Below are 22,422 nucleotides of genomic sequence, written 5' to 3' on the forward strand. Positions count from 1 at the left end.
CATAGAAGTCTGGGGAGGAACATCCGTGTTCCATGTAGCTGGACTGGAGAGCCTTGATCAAGATTATAGTATGTATGGTACAGCAAATTCTAGAATTCTCATTCCTTGCACTAAAATGGCAAAGCAACTTGCATTTCTTCACTTAAATGCAAGATTATAGGCAATATGTTAAGGGGTGCTAAGTGTGATGGGAAAAGTGAAGTGATTGATCTGGGTCAATTATTGAATTGGGAAAGAAATTGGCCTTTTTGTACACCAGCAAAGTGGTGACCAGGTGGAGGGGCTCGATCAGGGAATTTCAGCCGGGTGGCCACATTAACTGGTGCAACAGCCATTAGTAGGGCAAGCAGGAAATTGACAAGTACCTTCGAGCAAAAGAAGCAGAGGGTATATTCAGCGAATGTGAACACCAATCAACAATGAATTACTTGCATTTAAATGCAAGTAATAAGTTTCTACACCCTGGACTAGTGTGTGCTCAATTCCAGCCCACTTGACCCGGAGTTGCAACACAATTAAAATTTAGGTATGGGTGGACTTGTGGGCCCAACCTGCGAATACATCACTTTTGGGGCGGCACTGTAGCACAGTGGTTAGCACCATTGCTTCACTGCGCCAGGGTCCCAGGTTCGATTTGCCGGCTTGGGTCAACTGTCTTTGCGGAGTCTGCACGTTCTCCCCGTGTCTGCGTGGGTTTCCTCCGGGTGCTCCAGTTTCCTCCCACAAGTCCCGAAAGACGTGCTGTTAGGTAATTTAGACATTCTGAATTCTCCCTCCCTGTATACGAACAGGCGCCGGAATGTGCCGGCTAGGGGATTTTCACGGTAACTTCATTGCAGTGTTAATGTGAAATGAATGAAAATGAAATGAAAATCGCTTATTGTCACAAGTAGGCTTCAAATGAAGTTACTGTGAAAAGCCCCTAGTCGCCACATTCCGGCGCCTGTTCGGAGAGGCTGGTACGGGAATGTAAGCCTACTTGTGACAATAAAGATTATTACGTGCATTGTGTTCTGCCATAGTCAGATGGCCGTAACCCAGTTAGTGGGAAAGAGATTATGTAGCTAATGAGAGGAGCCAGACTTCAATAAGGTTTTCAGTGTCAATAACTAACAGCTTCTGAAAAAGACTGCTTTTGGATTGGGATGTGAACAGAATAGGTTGTCAGGTAAAAGTAGTCTGTCACAGACCAGGATCTACAGACTGTTTCCTGAAGGATCTCACTCTCTCGAGCTGTTTATCTAAAACGTCTCTCTAAAGCAAGTATTCCTGGGTCTACTTGCTGCATATAAAAGTGGGTTTTGATCTGAGGTGGGTTTGCCGGATTAGCGATGAAGTGTTTCATTTTATTGGTCAGCTTTGCATCACTGATAATTGTAAGCTGTTTTCTTGTATGATGCTAAAGTGAGACGAATACTGTGTTAGTATTGACATTTTTAATATACCATTTCCTTGTGTGGAATCACTCTTGGCGCAAAGTATCCTTTCCTCAGTCTGACAAATTAAATAAAGTATTGGGGTTTCTGTTCATTATCCTTGCAACTGTCGGGGTCTGGTCCGGGATCATAATACAGGGTAAATGCCGAGAGTATGTTTCCCTTCTTGGGAGAGTCTAGGACCAGAGGGCATAGTCTCAGATTAAAGAGGTGCCAATTTAAGATTGAGATGAGGAGAAATTTATTCTGAATGTTGAGTGTTTGGAACTGCTTGCCACAGCGAGCTGTGTTGGGGCAGAGTCATTGTGTATATTTAAGGCAGAGATGGGCAGATTCATGATCAATAAGGGAATCGAGGGTTACGGGGGAAAAGGCAAGAACGTGGACGTAAGGAATGTTGGATCAGCCATGATGCTCTTGAATTGTGGAGCAGGCTCGAGGGGCCCAACGACTTACTGTTTCTATTTCCTGTGGTCTAAACATTTCTTCCCAACTCTCAAGGCATCATGAAATAACCAATCACTGACTGTTGTCAGGCAGCACACTGTCCCTGGCCAACCCACAGGTTGCCAGTTAGCCAATCAAACCCACTTCCTTCAGAGCTGGTTCCTAAGATGCACTCTGCACTGATGGCCTGGTTCTCCTCTCCAAAATATGAAACCCAGGAATGCACTGTCTGAACAAGCAGGCTACCTCAGCTCGTATCCTCTTTCTGATTATGGGTCCACTGATCAAAAATAAAAGAAAATGGGAACAAAGGTAATAAACAGGAAGGACTCACAGGATGTTCACCTTACGTTGCCTTTTTACCAACCCTCCAGTTGCAGCACACATGATGCCTTTTTAACACAACCCTCATAGCTGCATTGTGCAACTGCAATTTACTGTTGAAACTTAATTGTGGGAAAATAAAACTGCACAGTTGTAACAGATTGTAACTGAATTAGTTTGTTCTACTCTTATTCAAATATCCAAATAAAGGTTCACGAGCCCAGTCTTTTAGCCAAATTTTGAATAGGCTTGTTGAGCGGAAAAATTTATTAAGCTTAAAACTATTGATATCCAGATTTTCAGACCATTTAAACTTTAAGATCTCCAATCAAGCTGTCTGACATCTGCAGAAGGTTAACAGTGGGCTACTTAACCATCAAAAGTTGCAGTTGATACCATTAGTACCTGCAGCGATTTGAAGACTTTAGGAATATTGGGTTCTAAGTATTGGGCAGCTTAAGGTTAAAAGCTGAGCGTTAAGTTGTTTGGCTGCAATGGCCGCCATACTGTTTAAGGAATAATTCTATTTAGCAGTTAGGCGATGAAATTGACAATGGAATGTGTTTTTCAGATTGGACTAGTAGACTGGTTTGACTGAGACAAGTACCTGGGGAGTTAATGTGCTTGGCAACCTACAGAGAATTTATTTTTAGCTTCAGGAGATGAGGTTATTGCTGGATGGAGCCAAGGAATGCAACAAGACATTTTGAGGAGCTTTAGAGAGGGGAGTTTTTGGAGAAACTTGAGAGAGATGAGATGAATTCTGATCTGCCTGATGCTGAGTCCACAATTCTCCCACAGTAAGATAGATTGAAAGCTGTATGTTTCTTTTATTGTTTAATGGGAAATCGAGAAGTAGTGTTTAAGGTGCAGAAGCTTTCCTACTTTCTGCTCCCAATTGATTGATGGAGCTATCCTCTTGGATCCCTGATTTACTGTCTTCTGCCCGGTCTGGCCAGTTGGTTGGGGGCATTTTGCACGATTATGTAAATAAGGCCTGACATTAAAATCATCAGAGCCTCCTTGTCTTCAGTCGTACTTGAATCTTAACTGCTTACCTTCCTCTTCACTTCTTAATTTGTTATGGTAGATTGTCATTACACCCCGAGTAGAATTTAAACGTTCACTTTGCTTAAATCTTATAATTCTAGTCACTCAAGAAATTAAACCATGCAAACGTAATCAAGCTGAAAGAAGTTGTGAGAGAAAATGATCATCTCTATTTTGTGTTTGAATATATGAAGGAAAATCTCTACCAGCTGATGAAAGACAGGTAATACAGGGTTTCATAATGTCTCCTTATTACCAAATTTGATCATAATGCACATTAAATAAAATTGTAAAAACTGTGAATGTGTGGGGGGGTAAATGTTTAAAATGCTGAATATCTGAAATTTTGCAGAACTTTGTAGGAAATGTTAATAGTTCTTGTAAAAGTTCACTGAAGAAACAAACTACATTAACTAGTAAAACGTATATTATTTATTTTGTGCAACAGTCCCTCCGTAAAAGCAGTCTTCATAATTGCAGAACAAATGTAGCATTTACATAATATGTGCACTAGTAGTAACTGTTAGTTTAAGCTGAATTAAATACCACAGTGTAAATAGCACAGAGATAATCCAAAGCTCTATGCCAAAAGCTCTGAGGACATACAAAACAATAGTGGGTTACTATACCTTGTGCCTCTCCCATATGGGTTTTGAAGCCACTTAACCACAACAATAAACTGCACTTTATATATTGTTCCTTTTTAATGCAGGAAAACTTGCCAAGCATTTCATGAGTGTTATTTCACAAAAAATTGACACTGAGCCACATGAGATATCAGGACAGGTGATCAAGAGCTTGGTTGCAAAAGCTGTTTTTTAAAGCACTTGAAGGAGAGAAGATGGACTATTCCCCTGAGACCCATTCGAGGCAGAAATATTGAATATTTTTAAGGCTGAGTTGAGGTGGGGCAAGGCCATGAAAGGATTTGGAAGTAAGAATGAGAATTGCAAAATTGAGGCATTGCTGCACCAGTAGCTAGTGTGAATTCACAAACCAGGGCAATGGATGCACTTTGGAGAACCTAGTTATGGGCAGCTGGATGAACTGTGTTTTGTCTGGTGGAAAGCTGGTCAGGAAGTAAGTAGCAGACTCGTGCAATTTTTTTTTAAAAAAGGTAATGGATGGGGGTGTCTGCAGCTGCTGGGTGGAGATGGACCATATCTCAAGGTGGAAGTTGGTGGTCTTGATTGAGAAGATATGGAGTGGGAAGCTTGGCTTGTGGTCAAATAGGGCGGTGATTGCAAACATTCTGGTTCAGTCCCAAGTCGGTAGTTAAGGAAGTGCCATGGTCTAACAAATGGAATTTGTGGCAGGACTGAAGGATATTTCTCATCCAATATTTGATGTCAAATAAGCAGTGCAACAATCAGCGGCAGTGGAGGACTTGGAGAGAATTGGTGGTGAGTTAGAGCTGGATGTTGTCAGCACAGATTTGATGTTGCACTTTTCAGTTGATGTCACTTATTGGAAGCCTATGAGAAACTGAAGGGGCTCAAGGACGGACTTGTGGCAGATTCCAGAGTTAATTGTGTGGCAATGACTGAAGAAACCATTGCAGGGGATCAAATGAAATTGGGTTGTTATAATTCTTCTATGTGAAATGAGTTTGAGAAATCTCAACCCTGCTCCGAATGAACAGCAGGTCATGAACACTTCAGTTCACCTAGTAAGTTACTGATTCAGAGTTTGAGTTGGAATCCCAAGTTTGTGCTGAGTTAATTGATATCAGTCAATCCTAGTTTGACGTATGACAAAAATAGCCTGGGTTTCTGCTTTTGACTACAATTCAGGAACGCAATCCATGTTGAGAATCTTAATAAGGGTCAGTATTACGATCCTTGGCAATGATCGCCTTGTCTTCTTGGGAGCAAAAATTGATTTTTGAATGTATATTTTGGTATGTTAAGCCAAGTTCAACTCATACTCGTATGCGAGACCAAGACTGGTGCATTCAATAACACACTTAACCCAGTGCTTTTCTTGTGCATGCTCTTCATAGTGTGGACCAAGTCCGAATAGATGTGCACACAAGACAAGCAATGAGACATTAATTTCTTCATGTTCACAATACTGACCCTTCAGCTGCTCTGTTGGACTGAATTTTGAGTCCTACAATTCCTGCCCAGTTACATAATCCTGCCAAAGCAGGCAATGTTTATTGTGCAGCCACTGATGTTAGTTACACAGTCGTGTTTTTGTATTTTGATTTTTTTAAACTAAGGACGCTCACTTTTTCTGGTTCAACTGACACTTGATATCTTGTGTCGACTGCGATTTGATATCTCTGGTCTAATAAAGTTGAATTGCGATCTCTGGTCTAATAAAGTTGAATTGCGATACAGTTTATAATCTGTTTTAATGTGAATCCAGTCTGTCAAACTGTATTTCCCTTTTATGTCCACACAAGTCTTGACCACTGAAAGTTTCAATCAAACTTGGACGAATTTGCTCTAGTTTATAATTGTCTGCCAATACCATTGTTGATGATCACTGAAACTTTGGAAAAGTTCAAATTTAGAGAGATCGCCATCGGTTCAGTTGTTGAGGAAATGAAAAAGCCATTTTCTTAGATGCACAGGTGTATAGCCATATTTAAAGTCAGGTGTACAGCATAGAAGAGGCCATTTTGCCCAGCATGGCTGTACTAGCCATCAAACACCTATCCATTCTAATCCCATTTTCCAGCACGTCAGACTACTCTGACATTTTAATCATCTAAATGCTTCTTAAATGTTGAGGGTTTCTCCCTCCCCTTTCAGGCAGTGGGTTCCAGCTTCCCACCATGATTTGAAGATTCTCCTTAAATCGCCTCTCCCTGACCTTCAATTTATGCCCTCTCCAGCTGCTGTTAGGTTTTTGACCCCTCTACTAAGGGGAATAAGTTTATTTCTATCTACCTTAATTTTGTACACCTCAATAATAATCTTTATTAGTGTCACAAGTAGGCTTACATTAACCCTGCAATGAAGTTACTGTGAAAATCTCCTAGTTGCCACATTCTTTTTTTATTTTCTATTTTTTAAACTAAATTTAGAGTACCAAATTCATTTTTCCCAATTAAGGGCAAGTTTAGCGTGGCCAATCCACCTACCATGCACATCTTTGGGTTGTGGGGAGGAAACCCATGCAAACACGGGGAGAATGTGCAAACTCCACACAGACTGTGACCTAGAGCTGGGATCGAACCTGGGACCTCGGCGCTGTGAGGCAGCAGTGCTAACCAGTGCACCATTGTGCTGCCCATAGTTGCCACATTCTGCTGCCTGTTTTGTATACTGGGGGAGAATTCGGAATGTCCAAGTCACCTAACAAGCACGCCTTTTGGGTCTTGTGGGAAGAAACTAGCACCTTGAGGAAACCCACACAGACACGAGGAGAATGTGCAGATGCCATACAGACAGTGACCCAAGTCGGGAATCAAACCCAGGTCTCGAGCGCTGTGAAGCAACAGTGCTAACCAGTCTGCTACCGTACTGTCCATTCAACCTTCAGGTCCCCCTTCAACCTTCTTTGCTCCAAGGAAAACAAACTCCGCCTAACCGCCTCTCTTCATAGCTAAAATTCTCCATCCAGGCAACCATAGCTAAAATTCTCCATCCAGGCAACATCCTGGTGAATCTCCTCTGCACCCTCTGTAGTGCAATTACATCCTTCTTATAGTGTGGCAACCAGAACTGCACACAGTACTCTACTGTGGCCTAACAAGTGTTTTGTAAAGCTCCATCATAACCTCCTTTCTCTTGTATTCTGTGCCTCTGTTAATGAAGGCAAGTATCCCATATGTCACCTTAACCACCTTATCTGCTTCTCCTTCTGCCTCCAAGGATCTTTGGACTTACCCTCAAAATCTTTCTGGCCTTCTGAATGGCAGTCCGCTCGGATGTACTTTGTGTATTCCCTTGCCTTGTTAATCCTCCCAAAATGCATCACTTCACACTTTTTACTGTTTTATCCATCTGACAAGCACATCTATTTCTTCTAAATCAAGGGTTTAGGAATAGGGATGATTTACTGTAATTGTAAAGGGCATTGGGGAGGCCAAAACCTGGAGTATTGTGTGCATTTTGGTATCCTTATCTGAGGAAGGATGTTCTTGCCATGGAGGGAGTGCAGCAAAGGTTTGCCAGGCTGATTCCTCAGAAGGCGGGATTGTCATAAATCAGTGAGGACAATATTCATTGGTGTTTTCTAGAGTGAGAGGGAATCTTAGAAACATCTAAAAGGATTAGACAGGTAGGTTCCGAAAGAATGTTCCTGATGGTAGGGTGTCCATAACTGGGGTCATAGTTTGAGGTTATGGGGTAAACCTTTTAGGACTGAGACTAGAAGAAATTTCATCACCCAGTGAATGGTGAATCTGTGGAGTTGGAGGCCAAAACATTGTGTAATTTCAAGAAGGAGTTACATAAAGCTCTTGGGGCTAAAGGGATATTGGCGGGGGGGGGGGGGAGGAGGGCAGGGGGGGAGGGGGACGGGGCGGGGGGGGGGGGGAGGAGGGCAGGGGGGGGAGGGGGGCGGGGGGGGGAGGAGGGCAGGGGGGGGGGGCGGGGGCAGGCTGGATCAGGGTGTTAAACTTCAAGATCAGCCGCGATCATAATGAATGGATGAGCAGGCTCAAAGAGCCAAATGGCTCCTCCTGCTTTTGTTTTCTATGTCCTGTAATCTAAGGATTTCCTCTCTCTTCACCATACAATTTACCACACCACCATCTGTGAACTCCTAAATCGCACATCTAGATCATTGATGCACAATACAACAGTAAGAGACCCAGCACCGATCCCTGTGGTGCACTACTGGACAGGTTTCCAGTCAAAAATACAACCTTCGACCATGACCCTCTGCGTCTTGCCACGAGGCCAATTTTGGATCCAATTTGCCAAGTTGTGCTGGATCTCATGGGCTCTTAGCTTCTTAACTAGTTTCCCATGCAAAGCCTTCCTGAAGTCCACTGCCCTCATTTATGCAACTAGTCACCTCGCAAAATTCAATCAAAGAAATTAGACCTGATCTCCCCTGACAAAAGCCCTGTTGACTTATTAATCTTTGCCTCTCCAAATGTGGACACTAATTCTATTCATCAGAATTTTTTCAAATAAGTTGCCAACCACTGATAAATTCTCTAAAATGACCTGTTTTTTTCCTACTTCCCTTCTTGAATAATGATACCATATTAGCTGTTCTCTGGCACCCCTCCTGAGGCCCCAGGATTCAAAAATTTACATCCAAGCCCCTGCAGTCTTCTGTCTTCCCACAGCAACCAAGGATGCATCTCACCTTGGCCTGGGGATTTATCCACTTTTAAGTCTGCTAAAACCTACCTCTCTGATCTGTTCCAACTATATCACTCCCCCGCTTTCTATATCTACATCGTCCTTTGCTGTAGTTTACACAGATGAAAAATACTAATTTAATACCTGACCAATTGTCTTTTGGCTCCACACAAGTTACCACTTGGGTCCCTACTCTTTCCTGGTTAACCTCCTGACCTTAATTTACTTATAAAATAACCGTGGGATTTTCCTTTATTTCGTCTGCCAGTGTTTATTTTTTCAAGATTTTTTTCAATCAGAAAAAACTTGGCAAAAGAAAAAATGGCCACCAGTGAATCATTTTTAACTGTGATGGATTTTCTGTTATCTTGTTAGTCAGTGGACAAGGTTTAAATTGGGTATGGTTAGTTGATTTTGTTAGCTGTAGAGAGTTCACTTTATGGCCATATGCTACCACATAGTTATTGTTTTGTATCTGTTGTAAGTTCATTGGAGTAAGGATTTTAACAGCTCCATGGATGTACCTACATCACATGGACTAGCAGTTCAAGAAGGAAGCTCGCCACCACCTTCTCGAGCGATATTAGGGATGGGCAATAAATGCTGGCCTAACCAATGATTCCCAAGTTCCTGAATTTATAAAAAATAAATAAAAATGCTTCAGGTGCAGAGCCCAGGACTATTCTTGTCAAGAACCTCCGTAATACCCGGCTGGATTAGTTCAGAATTGATCAGTGTGTGTCACATAAGTTCGTTCAATTGCAAGCTGTGTGTCGGCCTGCTAACAGTTCATTTACAGCAACTGTATTCATGTAGGCACACAATTCTGAGTCCTAATTTCCACCCACCCTCTCCCCATATTCCCATGAGATATATGTTTTCGGTTTTCTTCTGAAAATGCTTCAAAATCAATTAATCTTGAGTGGTATTGTGCACAAAGTGCAGTCTGTCTGAGTCTAGTTTGGGTGATTCAGTTTGCCAGGTCAGTTCTTGCCCATAAAAGTGACCATGACTCATGTCTTGTGTTTTTGTCTCAATAAGATTCCAATGAATGTGCTGGTTTGGGAATATCTTTCAAACTTTACTTATTTTCTTAAACATGTGCACTGGTAGGCACATAAGTTTTCATGTCAAAGATAATATACTAAGATGACTTGTTTACACCAATGAAACTACAAAATGACAGGTCATTTTTAGTGAAGGGGTGGATGCTCCTGATAAAAATATTTATCTTAAAAAGTGATAAAAACATTTGAAAACTACAAATAAACTACACCAAGTTACCATTCTTAAATATATGAAGTACATTTCAGAGGAATGAAGGAAAAAGGGAACATTTTCATTCTATTGTACTTAACGATGCACTGTATCATTGCAAGTTTGTCATTATGAAAATTCTTAAAAACATATTTTCAGGCATTTTTATAAAAACTAACCCAAGCAGAAGAAAAATCATATAACATTATAAATAATAATAAATAGCCAATAGCCAACCCCCCCGCTCCCGACCATCACCCCCTTCTCCCTTCCTGCCTTCCCCATTTTAAACACCTCGTTCTCTTTCTCTCCCCCCACCTTGCTGACTTGTCAATCCTCCTTAAAGAAGTCAGTGAACGGCTTCCACCTCCACCACCCCCTCAGGATGACCTTGACCTTCTGCAGCCTCAGGAAGTCTGGCAGGTCACTCACCCACACGCCCCCTGCTTTCGGCAGCTTGAATCCTTCCATCCAAGAAGGATCTGTCTCTGAGCTACCAGAGAGGCAAAGACCAAGACATCGGCCTCTCTCAGCCCCTGGACTCCCAGGTCTTCCGACACCCCGAATATCGCTACCTCTGGACTCGGGGCCAACTTCACCCCCAGCACTTTGGACATTACCCCTGTCAAACCCCTTTTGCTTTCGATGAGCCCAGAACATGTGGATGTAATTCGTGGGCCCCCTCGCGCACTGCCCACACCTATCCTCTACCCCCCCCCCTTAAAAACCTGCTCATCAGCGCTACCATTGTATGTGCTCTATGAATGACCTTAAACTGAATTGAAGTTTAGCTTCGTACATGGCTAGGTCGCATTCACCTTTTGCAGAGCCTCGGCCCATGTCCCGGCCTCCACTTCCTCTCCCACATCCGCTTTATATCCCCCACTGGGGCTCCCTCCCAATACATCAGCTCCTTGGAGACCTCAGGCACCTCCCCCTCCCTTATCCTGCAATCCCAGGACGGCACCTCTCTCCTCGTGAAATCCCAGACCTGCGGGTACCCAAAACGGTTCCCCTGGGCAACTTCTACTCTACTTCTAGGTCCTCCAGCTTTGGAACTTCCCCCTAAAACAGGTCTCCGGGGTCGTTCGATCCCTGCCTGCCGCCACCCCCGAAACCTTGCATCTAGACCCCCTGGTGCAAACCTATGATTGTGACAAATCGGTGCCTACCCTGAGGCACGCTCCGGTCCCAAATGCTGCCTCCACTACCCCCACACCCTCGAGGCCGACACCAGCACTGGGCTCATGGAGTGCCTGGCTGGTGAGAACAGCAGAGGTGCTGTTGACAACACTCTTAAGCTCGTACCCTACAAGAAGCCACCTCCATTCGTCCCTACTCCGACCCCTGCCCGACTACCCATTTCCAAATCATGGCGATGTTCACTGCCCAGTAGTAGTTCATTATATTTGGCAACGCCAGCCCCTGCTTCAAAAAAGCCCTCCAGATCCGTGGGGTCCTCACTGCCCACACAACCCCAGAAATCAGCGCGTTGACCTTTTTTGACGCACGCCTTCGGGGCATAGATTGGGAGGTTCTGAAATACGAACAGAAACCTTGGCAGCACTATCATATTTACTGTCTACACTGCTCCCGCCAGTGACGATGGCAGCACATCCCACCTCTTATGCCCCACTTCAACTGCTCCACCAATCAGGTCAAATTCAACTTGTGCAACTGCATGCCCAGGCATCTGAAGCTCGCCCCCACTACCTTAAGTGGCAGATCCCCCATCTCCTCTCCTGCCCTCTAGCCTCAATTGGGAACACCTCGCTCTTTGTCATGTTCAACTTTTACCCAGAGAATCAGCCAAAATCCCCATAATGCCCCAATACCACCCAGCAGGTCGTCGGCGTACAGAGAGACCTTGTGCTTGGCACTACCCCCCCCCCCACCAAAAGCATAATCCCTCTCTCATCCCGAAGCGCCATTGCCAGCGGCTCTATTGCCAAAGCAAACAGCAATGTGGAGAGCAGGCACCTCTGCCTTGTCGCTTGATGCAGCCCAAGATACCCCAAACTCACTCGGTTCATCCACACACTTGTGGCCGGTGCCTTGTACATCAGCCGGACCCAGTCCACAAATCCCTGCCTGAACTGCCCCAGCATCTCCCACAGATATTCCCACTCCACCCAGTCGAACGCCTTCTCCGCATCCATCACTACTACCACCTGCCATTTCAGAGACATTGAGCAGCCTTCTTACATTCACCGACAGCTGCGTCCCTTTCACAAACCTCGTTTGGTCCTCGCAAATCAGCCCCGGGACGTAGTCCTCGATTCGGAAAGCGCACACCTTCACCAACAACTTAGTGTCTACGTTCAGAGTGATATCTGCTGGTACGACCCACATAGCTCTGGGTCTTTGTCCTTTTTCAATATCAGGGAGGTGGAAGCCTGTGATAATGTAGCGGGAGTTCTCTTTTTTTTTTTTTTTCCATCAATCCCGTACTCCATCACTTCCCTCAGCCTCATTGGGGCCCACAATCCCTGCACCAAACCCTTGTCTACATTTGGAAATTCCAACCAGTCCAGGAACCGTCGCATTCCACCATCACTGCCCCCACCCCCCGCCCGGACTGGGGGCTCCAACTTATTTAATCTGTAAAATGCCTCAAACACACTTAACCCCTTCCGGGTCCAACACCACCCTTCTCATCTCGCCTGTTAGCCTGCCAATCTCCCCTGCTGCCTCTTTCTTCCTCAACTGGTGGTCTACCCTCTGATGTCCACCGTCATCCATCCTTTTCCGACTGTGCCCCATCAACCACACCCTTGTCAGCAACCCTCCTCTCACCACCCCCTGCCCCTACTTCCTGACAACCCCTCCACTGCACCCCCATTAACTAGCCTGCCCAGCAGGGGGCAGCACGGTGACCTAGTGGTTAGCACAGCTGCATCACGGCGCTAAGGTCCCAGGTTCGGTCCCGGCTCTGGGTCACTGTCCGTGTGGAGTTTGCACATTGTCCCCGTGTCTGCGTGGGTTTCGCCCCCACAAACCAAAAATGTGCAGAGTAGGTGAATTGGCCACACTAAATTGCCCCTTAATTGGAAAAAATAATTGGGTCATCTAAAAAAAAAATTTGAACAAAAGAAAAACTAGCCCGCCCAGCTAGCATAGTTGACCCTGCCCAAGGCCTCTAACCTCCATCCACACTCTCCCAAAAAGCTGCACAAGGTGTACTCACCCTTGATCCCCCAATGAAAAGCCGCCCCTCCAAAAACCCCACCGTCAAAACAGAAGAAATACTTCAAAGGAAAAAGATTTCCGAGAACATTCAAACACTCACATAAACTCCTCAAGTTTAATATCCTCCTTCACTGCCAGTCCATTGTCCCTCATGAGCTCCATTGCCTCTTCGGACATGCCAAAATAATACTCGTGCTTCTGGAAAGCCACCCAGAGGCGGGCTGGATACAGCAGCCCAAACTTCACCTAATTCTTAGAGGGCAGCCTTGACCTGATTAAACCCGGCCCCCCTCTTCGCCAGTTCTGCACCCAAGTCCTGGTACATTCCTGCAGCTTGTTCCCTTCTCAGGTGCACTTACTCATCAGCTTCGCCCACCAAAGAATCTTCTTATCCGGAAAACGGTGTAACTGCACCACCATCGCCCTTGGCTGCTCGTCTGCTTGTGGCCTTCTCATCAGCGCTCTGTGCGCTCGGTCAACCTCCAGGGTCTGCTCAAATGCCCTTTTCCCCATCAATTGCTCCAACATTTTGGCCATGTACGTATCGACCTATGCACCATTGATGCCATCGAGCATCCCCACAATGCACAAATCCTGTCTTCTGGAGCCATTATCCAGATCCTCCACCTTCTCCTTCAGCCTCTTCTGGGTCTCCCACATCACCCCCACCTTGGCTACCAATGAGACCAACAGTTCCTCGTGCTCCCCCCACCACCGCCTTCACTTTCTGGATCGCCTGAGACTCTAGCCTCTGCTCCCCTCTTTCGATCCCTGTTTTGATCGGCTCCACCACTTTGGCCAGATCTTCCAGGGTCTCCTTCCTCTGCTGGCTGAACTTAGCATTCAAAAACTCCACCAACTGCTACAGCATTCAAAAGCTCCACCAACTGCTCCGTTGACGACTGGTGGGCACAATAGCCCCCTTGCCCTCTGCCATCTTATCCTGTGGCACACCACGAAGACTCTCCTGTTTCTGCAGCTTTTTTCTTCTCGCCCCACTCCTAATTCGTGGATCCACCTACACCAGAGGAGTAACACATTCTCCAGGTACTCCTGTACCTCTTTCCATCAAAACCTTTGCCCTTCGGACTGGGTAGAGACCAGAAAATACCGCCTTGAGCAGGAGCCACCAAATGTGCGACTGCTCACTCCATGGCTGCCACTGGAAGTCCACATGAAAATTGATTTTTATCAAACTTGAACGCAGGAAGTGCAATTCTGTGTGCAATTTCCTGATTGTGTGAAAAGCAAAAAATCGATTCTTTAATTTTTAGTAAAAATGTCCGGAATAAGGTGGGTGAACTTGAGGCTTGGGTTGGTGCCTGGGACTTCGATGTTGTGGCCATCTCGGAGACATTGATAGAGCAGGGACAGGAATGGTTGTTGCAGGTTCCGGGGTTTAGATATTTCAGTAAGGTGATAAAAGAGGGGGAGGGGTGGCATTGTTAGTCAAGGACAGTATTAGGGTGGCAGAAAGGACGTTTGACGAGGACTCGTCCACTGAGGTAGTATGGGCTGAAGTTAGAAACAGGAAAGGTGAGGTCACCCTGTTAGGGGTTTTCTATCGGCCTCCAAAAAGTTCCAGAGATGTAGAGGAAAGGATTGCAAAGCAGCAAAAGTAACAGGGTAGTTGTTATGGGGGATTTTAACTTTCCAAATATTGACTGGAAACGCTACAGTTCGAGTACTTTAGATGGGTCTGATTTTGTCCAATGTGTGCAGGAGGGTTTCCTGACGCAGTATGTAGATAGGCCAACGAGAGGCGAGGCCATATTGGACTTGGTACTGGGTAATGAACCAGGACAGGTGTTCGATTTGGAGGTAGGTGAGCACTTTGGTGATAGTGACCACAATTCGATTATGTTTACTTTAGTGATGGAAAGGGATAGGTATATACCGCAGGGCAAGAGTTATATCTGGGGTAAAGGCAATTATGATGCGATGAGGCAAGACTTGGGATGGAGAGGCAAACTGCAGGGGATGGGCACAATGGAAAACACTTGTCAAGGGGAAGAAGGAGGCTTGTGTAAAGATGAGACGTGAAGGTTCAGTTAGGGCGCTCGAGAGTTACAAGTTTGCTAGGAAGGACCTAAAGAGAGAGAGCTAAGAAGAGCCAAGAGGGGACATGAGAAGTCTTTGGCAGGTAGGATCAAAGATAACCCTAAAGCTTTCTATAGATATATCAGGAATAAAAGAATGACTAGGGTAAGAGTAGGGCCAGTCAAGGATAGTAGTGGGAAGTTGTGTGTGGAGTCCGAGGAGATAGGAGAGGTGCTAAATGAATATTTTTCGTCAGTATTCACACAGGAAAAGGACAATGTTGTCGAGGAGAATACTGAGATACAGGCTACTAGACCAGAAGGGCTTGAGGTTCATAAGGGGGAGGTGTTAGCAATTCTGGAAAGTGTGAAAATAGATCCCCTGGGCTGGATGGGATTTATCCTAGGATTCTCTGTGAAGCTGGGAAAGGGATTGCTGAGCCTTTGGCTTTGATCTTTAAGTCATCTTTGTCTACAGGAATAGTGCCAGAAGACTCGAGGATAGCAAACGTTGTCCCCTTGTTCAAGAAGGGGAGTAGAGACAACCCCGGTAATTATAGACCAGTGAGCCTTACTTCTGTTGTGGGCAAAATCTTGGAAAGGTTTATAAGAAATAGGATGTTTAATCATCTGGAAAGGAATAATTTGATTAGAGATAGTCAACACGGTTTTGTGAAGGGTAGGTCATGCCTCACAAACCTTATTGAGTTCTTTGAGAAGGTGACCAAACAGGTGGATGAGGGTAAAGCAGTTGATGTGTTTATGGATTTCAGTAAAGCGTTTGATAAGGTTCCCCACGGTAGGCTATTGCAGAAAATACGGAGGCATGGGATTCAGGGTGTTTTCGCAGTTTGGATCAGAAATTGGCTAGCTGGAAGAAGACAAAGGGTGGTGGTTGATGGGAAATGTTCAGACTGGAGTCCAGTTACTAGTGGTGCACCACAAGGATCTGTTTTGGGGCCACTGCTGTTTGTCATTTTTATAAATGACCTGGAGGAGGGCGTAGAAGGATGGGTGAGTAAATTTGCAGATGACATTAAAGTCGGTGGAGTTGTGGACAGTGCGGAAGGATGTTACAAGTTACAGAGGGGCATAGATAAGCTGCAGAACTGGCAAATGGAGTTTCATGCAGAAAAGTGAGAGGTGATTCATTTTGGAAGGAATAACAGGAAGACAGAGTACTGGGCTAATGGTAAGATTCTTGGCAGTGTGGATGAGTAGAGAGATCTCGGTGTCCATGTACATAGATCCCTGAAAGGTTGAGAGGGTTGTTAAGAAGGCGTACGGTGTGTTAGCTTTTATTGGTAGAGGGATTGAGTTTTGGAGCCATGAGGTCATGTTGCAGCTGTACAAAACTCTGGTGCGGCCACATTTGGAGTATTGCGTGCAATTCTGGTCGCCGCATTATAGGAAGGATGTGGAAGCATTGGAAAGGGTGCAGAGGAGATTTACCAGAATGTTGCCTGGTATGGAGGGAAGATCTTATGAGGAAAGGCTTTGGGGCTTGAGGCTGTTTTTGTTATAGAGAAGAAGGTTAAGAGGTGACTTAATTGAGGCACACCAGATGATCAGAGGATTGGATAGGGTGGACAGTGAGAGCCTTCTTCCTCGGATGGTGATGTCTAGCTCGAGGGGACATACCTTTAAATTGAGGGGAGATAGATATAAGACAGATGTCAGAGGTAGGTTCTTTAATCAGAGAGTAGTAAGGGCGTGGTATGCCCTGCCTGCAACAGTAGTGGACTCGCCAACATTAAGGGCATTCAAATGGTCATTGGATAGACATACGGACAATAAGGGAGTAGTGTAGATGGGCTTTAGAGTGGTTTCACAGGTCGGCGCAACATCGAGGGCCGAAGGGCCTGTACTGCGCTGTAATGTTCTGTGTTATAGTGTATAGCTTGAGCCACAGACCGATAAGAGTGCCTGTTCCAACCGCCACAAAAGGCAAGAGCCTCACCTGACTACATGTGATGACAGTCCACCAAGTTGGGAAAGAATGGCGATGATTCTTGGACATCTGGGTCAGTCTACGTTCACTTAGATAGCAGGCATTTCAAGACATGTTCAGGGAATGTAGTCCATCTGAAACAGACTACCTGGCCTGTGGTGATCTGGGTGATCTCACCCAAAATGTGACTGTGGAACTGTCATTGTATTGACCTATGAGTTGGAGAGGCAGAAAAACAACCAATGACTGATCCTGGAAAATACATGTATGGATGCCAGGCAAAGGTGAAAAACAACTGACACGCTCTCTGACAAAATAGCATGTTGATGTTATTGTTTCTACTCCAATGTGACAGTCATTGATTGATGACTGGGTCTTGGGAGTGTTTGTGGGACTCCATCCCAGTTGGTCGGTCTAAGTGCTCTCAGGAGAAATGAGAGGAAAATTGATCATGGAAAAACAATTGTTTTAAAAGATATGTGGAAAAATCATGGTGTGACAACTTTTTCTGGGCCATTTTGATGGTTTAGAATTTAGCTTTGAGCTTGAATATTCCCACATGATGAACTCAAATCGAAATTCTGGTTGCTATGTTTTTAAAAACTCTTCTACTGGATGACTTCTGATTGAAAATGGCACAGGCCTTAAAAAAAACTTGCTGAAATTCAGTAATTTTGGTATGTTTTTCAATAAACCCCCTTGACGTACATGGCAATACTACAGATTTGAGAATATTGTATCATGGTTCTGAGGGAAAATTTGAATATTTGCAGAGGCAATGAATGTACATTAATTTGAGAAAATTGCAACAACGCATGCATTGTAAACCATATAATCTAATAATTGTAGCATTAACCTTGTTGCAGTAAATTGATCATTTAGAATACGACCATTACCTTCCATTTCTCATGTATGCACTTCTCATATATATGCAACATTTAAAAAATTGCATCCCTACATTTAAACAGAATTTAGAATTAATGCCCCTTTTGGATTTACAGCTTTGCCCTGTTCAAAGCCAATTAAATATAATGTCGGCAGTGGAACACTTGAGAGCACGAGTGCCATCAAATGATAATCCTGTACTTGTTCAAACTAATTCATTTTTTCTTTCCAGAAACCGACTGTTTCCTGAATCGTCCATTAGAAATATCATGTACCAGATACTACAAGGATTAGCTTTTATCCACAAACATGGTAGGTGTTCAAAAATATTTGAGAAAGGTTCACGAATGCTTGGCAATAAAATAAATATTTCATGTTTATATAAAAAAAAAATGTTTAAATCTATTTTTTAAAAATTGAATCATTCTGTCCATTGAAGCCCAGTTTGTTGGATCTGATTTGGAGAGAAATAAAATTATCTGGTTCCTCTCTCATTGGCCCCCGTTCTATGATCTTGAGCCATTTCTTTGTGGATTTGCTTTGAGGCTCTGCTGACAGGTCTTTCTTTCAACCTACATCTGCACATGTTCTCACTATTTTGCACTTTAAATTGAAGAAAAGATGTTGTTGAAGATTACAGCACATCATTGAAAACAAACAGGCAGCTGGCTTTTTGAGAGATTTACAACTCCATTTTCTATCACCTGTGAAGCATACTAATTAGTTAATGTCAGTTAGGTATTATTCGTTTCATAATATTAGCTTAATTTAATTAATTAGTTCAAAGCCCACCAGAACTTGAGCATATGATCTAGGCTGATAGTACTGTAGAGTACACTACTTGCCCCCCTCCCCCCCCCCCCCCCCCCCCCCCCCCCCCCCGGGTCATCTCTGCATTTGAGGTATTGGTAGCATAGTGGTTAGCACCTGTGGCTTCACCGCCAGTGTCCCCAGGTTCGATTCTTGGCATGGGTCATTGCCCTGTGCGGAGTCTGCACGTTCTCCAAGTGTCTGCGTGGGTTACCTCCGGGTGCTGTGATTTCCTCCCACCTCTGGGTGCTCCGATTTCCTCCCATAAGTCCCGCAAGTCGTGCTTGTTAGTTGAATTGGACATTGTGAATTCTCCCTCTGAGTACCCGAACAGGCCCATAGCAGTGTTCGGGTACTCATTGCAGTGTTAATGCAAGTCTACTTGTGACAGTAATAAAGATTATTATACTTTGCATCTAACTTACCAAAGAAGAAGATTCTGCCCAGGTTATGGTGAAAGAGGAAGTAGTTCAGATATGTGAAGTATTTAGAATTGACGAGGTGGTGGTTTGTATTGGATAGATTATCTGTACTTCGGTTGATAAGGTAACTGGACTAGATGAGATGCATTGAAGGATTTGCACTGGGTGCTGAATTTGGTGCATTTGAGTGCTATAGTAAGAGTTCGGTGACCGAGGGAGTTAGGTGAGGAGGGAGTAAGGGCGCTCCTTTCATTTTGTTTCCGACATTTCCGCAAAGAGTGGCGAAGAGAGCCAGGAGTTTACAGAAAGTGTAGCTGACTGGGAGCCGAGTCGGAGGGCGGAGATCTAGTTAGTCCACACGGCAGCTATATTCTGTAAGGTAAGAGGGGATGGAGGCTAGGCCAGTTGCATGCTCCTCCTGTAGGATGTGGGTGGTGAGGGATACCACTGGTGTCCCCGCTGACTATACCTGCGGGAAGTGCACCCAACTTCAGCTCCTCAAAGACCGTGTTAGGGAACTGGAGCTGAAGCTGGATGAACTTCGGATCATCCGGGAGGCAGAGGGGGGTGATCGAGAAGAGTTACAGGGAGGTAACCACACCCAAGGTACAGGACAAGAATAGCTGGGTTACAGTCAGGGGGAAAAAAAACAAACAGGCAGACAGTGCAGGGATCCCTCGTGGCCGTTCCCCTTCAAAACAAGTATACCGTTTTGGATGCTGTTGGGGGGGATGACCTACCGGGGGAAGGCCCTAGCGGCCAGGTCTCTGGCACTGAGTCTGGCTCTGGGGCTCAGAAGGAAGGGGGGAGAATAGAAAAGCAATAGTTGTAGGAGATTCAATGGTGAGGGGAATAGATAGGAGATTCTGTGGTCGCGAGCGAGACTCCCGGAAGGTATGTTGCCTCCCGGGTGCCAGGGCCAGGGATGTCTCGGATCGTGACTTCAGGATCCTTAAGGGGGAGGGGGAGCAGCCAGAAGTCATGGTGCACATTGGTACCAACGACATAGGTAGAAAAAGGGGTGTGGAGGTAATAAACAAGTTTAGGGAGTTAGGCTGGAAGTTAAAAGCCAGGACAGACAGAGTTGTCATCTCTGGTTTGTTGCCGGTGCCACGTGATAGCGAGGGCTAGGAATAGGGAGAGTGCAGTTGAACACTTGGCTGCAGGAATGGTGTAGGAGGGAGGGCTTCAGGTATTTGGATAATTGGAGCGCATTCTGGGGAAGGTGGGACCTGTACAAGCAGGACGGGTTGCATCTGAACCAGAGGGGCACCAATATCCTGGGAGGGAGGTTTTCTAGTACTCTTTGGGAGGGTTTAAACTAATTTGGCAGGGGAATGGGAACGCGATTTGTAGTCCAGCAACTAAGGTAGCCGATATTCAGGACGCCAAAGCGTGTAATGAGGCAGTGGGGAAGGGAACACTGACAAAAGAGAGTACTTGCAGGCACGGAGATGGGTTGAAGTGTGTATACTTCAACGCAAGAAGCATCAGGAATAAGGTGGGTGAACTTAAGGCATGGATCGGTACTTGGGACTAGGATGTGGTGGCCATCACGGAAACTTGGATAGAAGAGGGGCAGAAATGGTTGTTGGAGGTCCCTGGTTATAAATGTTTCAATAAGATAGGGAGGGTGGTAAAAGAGGTGGGGGGGTGGGCATTATTAATTAGAGATAGTATAACAGCTGCAGAAGGCAGTTCGAGGAGTATCACCCTATTGAGGTAGTATGGGTTGAAGTCAGAAATAGGAAAGGAGCAGTCACCTTGTTAGGAGTTTTCTATAGGCCCCCCAATAGTAGCAGAGATGTGGAGGAACAGATTGGGAAACAGATTTTGGAAAGGTGCAGAAGTCACAGTGTAGTAGTCATGGGTGACTTTAACTTCCCAAACATTGAGTGGAAACTCTTCAGATCAAATAGTTTGGATGGGGTGGTGTTTGTGCAGTGTGTCCAGGAAGCTTTTCTAACACAGTATGTAGATTGTCCGACCAGAGGAGGGGCAATATTGGATTTAGTACTTGGTAATGAACCAGGGCAAGTGATAGATTTGTTAGTGGGGGAGCATTTTGGAGATAGTGACCACAATTCTGTGACTTTCATTTTCGTAATGGAGAGGGATAGGTACGTGCAACAGGGCAAGGTTTACAATTGGGGGAAGGGTAAATACGATGTTGTCAGACAAGAATTGAAGTGCATAAGTTGGGAACATAGGCTGGCAGGGAAGGACACAAGTGAAATGTGGAACTTGTTCAAGGAACAGGTGCTACGTGTCCTTGATATGCATGTCCCTGTCAGGCAGGGAAGAGATGGTCGAGTGAGGGAACCATGGTTGACGAGAGGTTGAATGTCTCGTTAAGAGGAAAAAGGAGACTTATGTAAGGCTGAGGAAACAAGGTTCAGACAGGGCATTGGAGGGATACAAGATAGCCAGGAGGGAACTGAAGAAAGGGATTAGGAGAGCTAAGAGAGGGCATGAACAATCTTTGGCGGGTAGGATCAAGGAAAACCCCAAGGCCTTTTACACATATGTGAGAAATATGAGAATGACTAGAGCGAGGGTAGGTCCGATCAAGGACAGTAGCGGGAGATTGTGTATTGAGTCTGAAGAGATAGGAGAGGTCTTGAACGAGTACTTTTCTTCTGTATTTACAAATGAGAGGGGCGATATTGTTGGAGAGGACAGTGTGAAACAGATTGGTAAGCTCGAGGAAATACTTGTTAGGAAGGAAGATGTGTTGGGCATTTTGAAAAACTTGAGGATAGACAAGTCCCCCGGGCCTGACGGGATATATCCAAGGATTCTATGGGAAGCAAGAGATGAAATTGCAGAGCCGTTGGCAATGATCTTTTCGTCCTCACTGTCCACAGGGGTGGTACCAGGGGATTGGAGAGTGGCGAATGTCATGCCCCTGTTCAAAAAAGGGACTAGGGTTAACCCTGGGAATTACAGGCCAGTTAGTCTTACTTCGGTGGTAGGCAAAGTAATGGAAAGGGTACTGAAGGATAGGATTTCTGAGCACCTGGAAAGACACGGCTTGATTAGGGATAGTCAGCACGGATTTGTGAGGGGTAGGTCTTGCCTTGGGTGACCAAGCATGTGGATGGAGTGTACATGGATTTTAGTAAGGCATTTGATAAGGTTCCCCATGGTAGGCTTACGCAGAAAGTAAGGAGGCATGGGATAGTGGGAAATTTGGCCAGTTGGATAACGAACTGGCTAACCGATAGAAGTCAGAGAGTGGTGGTGGATGGCAAATATTCAGCCTGGATCCCAGTTACCAGTGGCGTACCGCAGGGATCAGTTCTGGGTCCTCTGCTGTTTGTGATTTTCATTAATGAC

General features: G+C 45.1%; 1 protein-coding gene across 6 annotated transcripts in view; it reads left to right on the forward strand.

Annotated features, from left to right (window-relative positions):
* mak (male germ cell-associated kinase) overlaps positions 1 to 22,422 on the forward strand; it is a 99,562-nt gene that overhangs the window by 18,530 nt on the left and 58,610 nt on the right. For all 6 annotated transcript variants that reach the window (XR_011940655.1, XR_011940654.1, XM_072498592.1 and 3 more), the window contains 2 exons: positions 3,359 to 3,480; positions 18,084 to 18,163. Coding sequence is in view for 4 of the 6 variants with exons in the window: in XM_072498592.1 (XP_072354693.1) it covers positions 3,359 to 3,480; positions 18,084 to 18,163 (202 nt within the window). In the remaining 2 variants the exon portion in view is untranslated. The remainder of the gene's footprint in view (positions 1 to 3,358; positions 3,481 to 18,083; positions 18,164 to 22,422) is intronic.

Source organism: Scyliorhinus torazame, chromosome 4, assembly GCF_047496885.1.
Source record: "Scyliorhinus torazame isolate Kashiwa2021f chromosome 4, sScyTor2.1, whole genome shotgun sequence".
Lineage (NCBI taxonomy): Eukaryota > Metazoa > Chordata > Chondrichthyes > Carcharhiniformes > Scyliorhinidae > Scyliorhinus > Scyliorhinus torazame.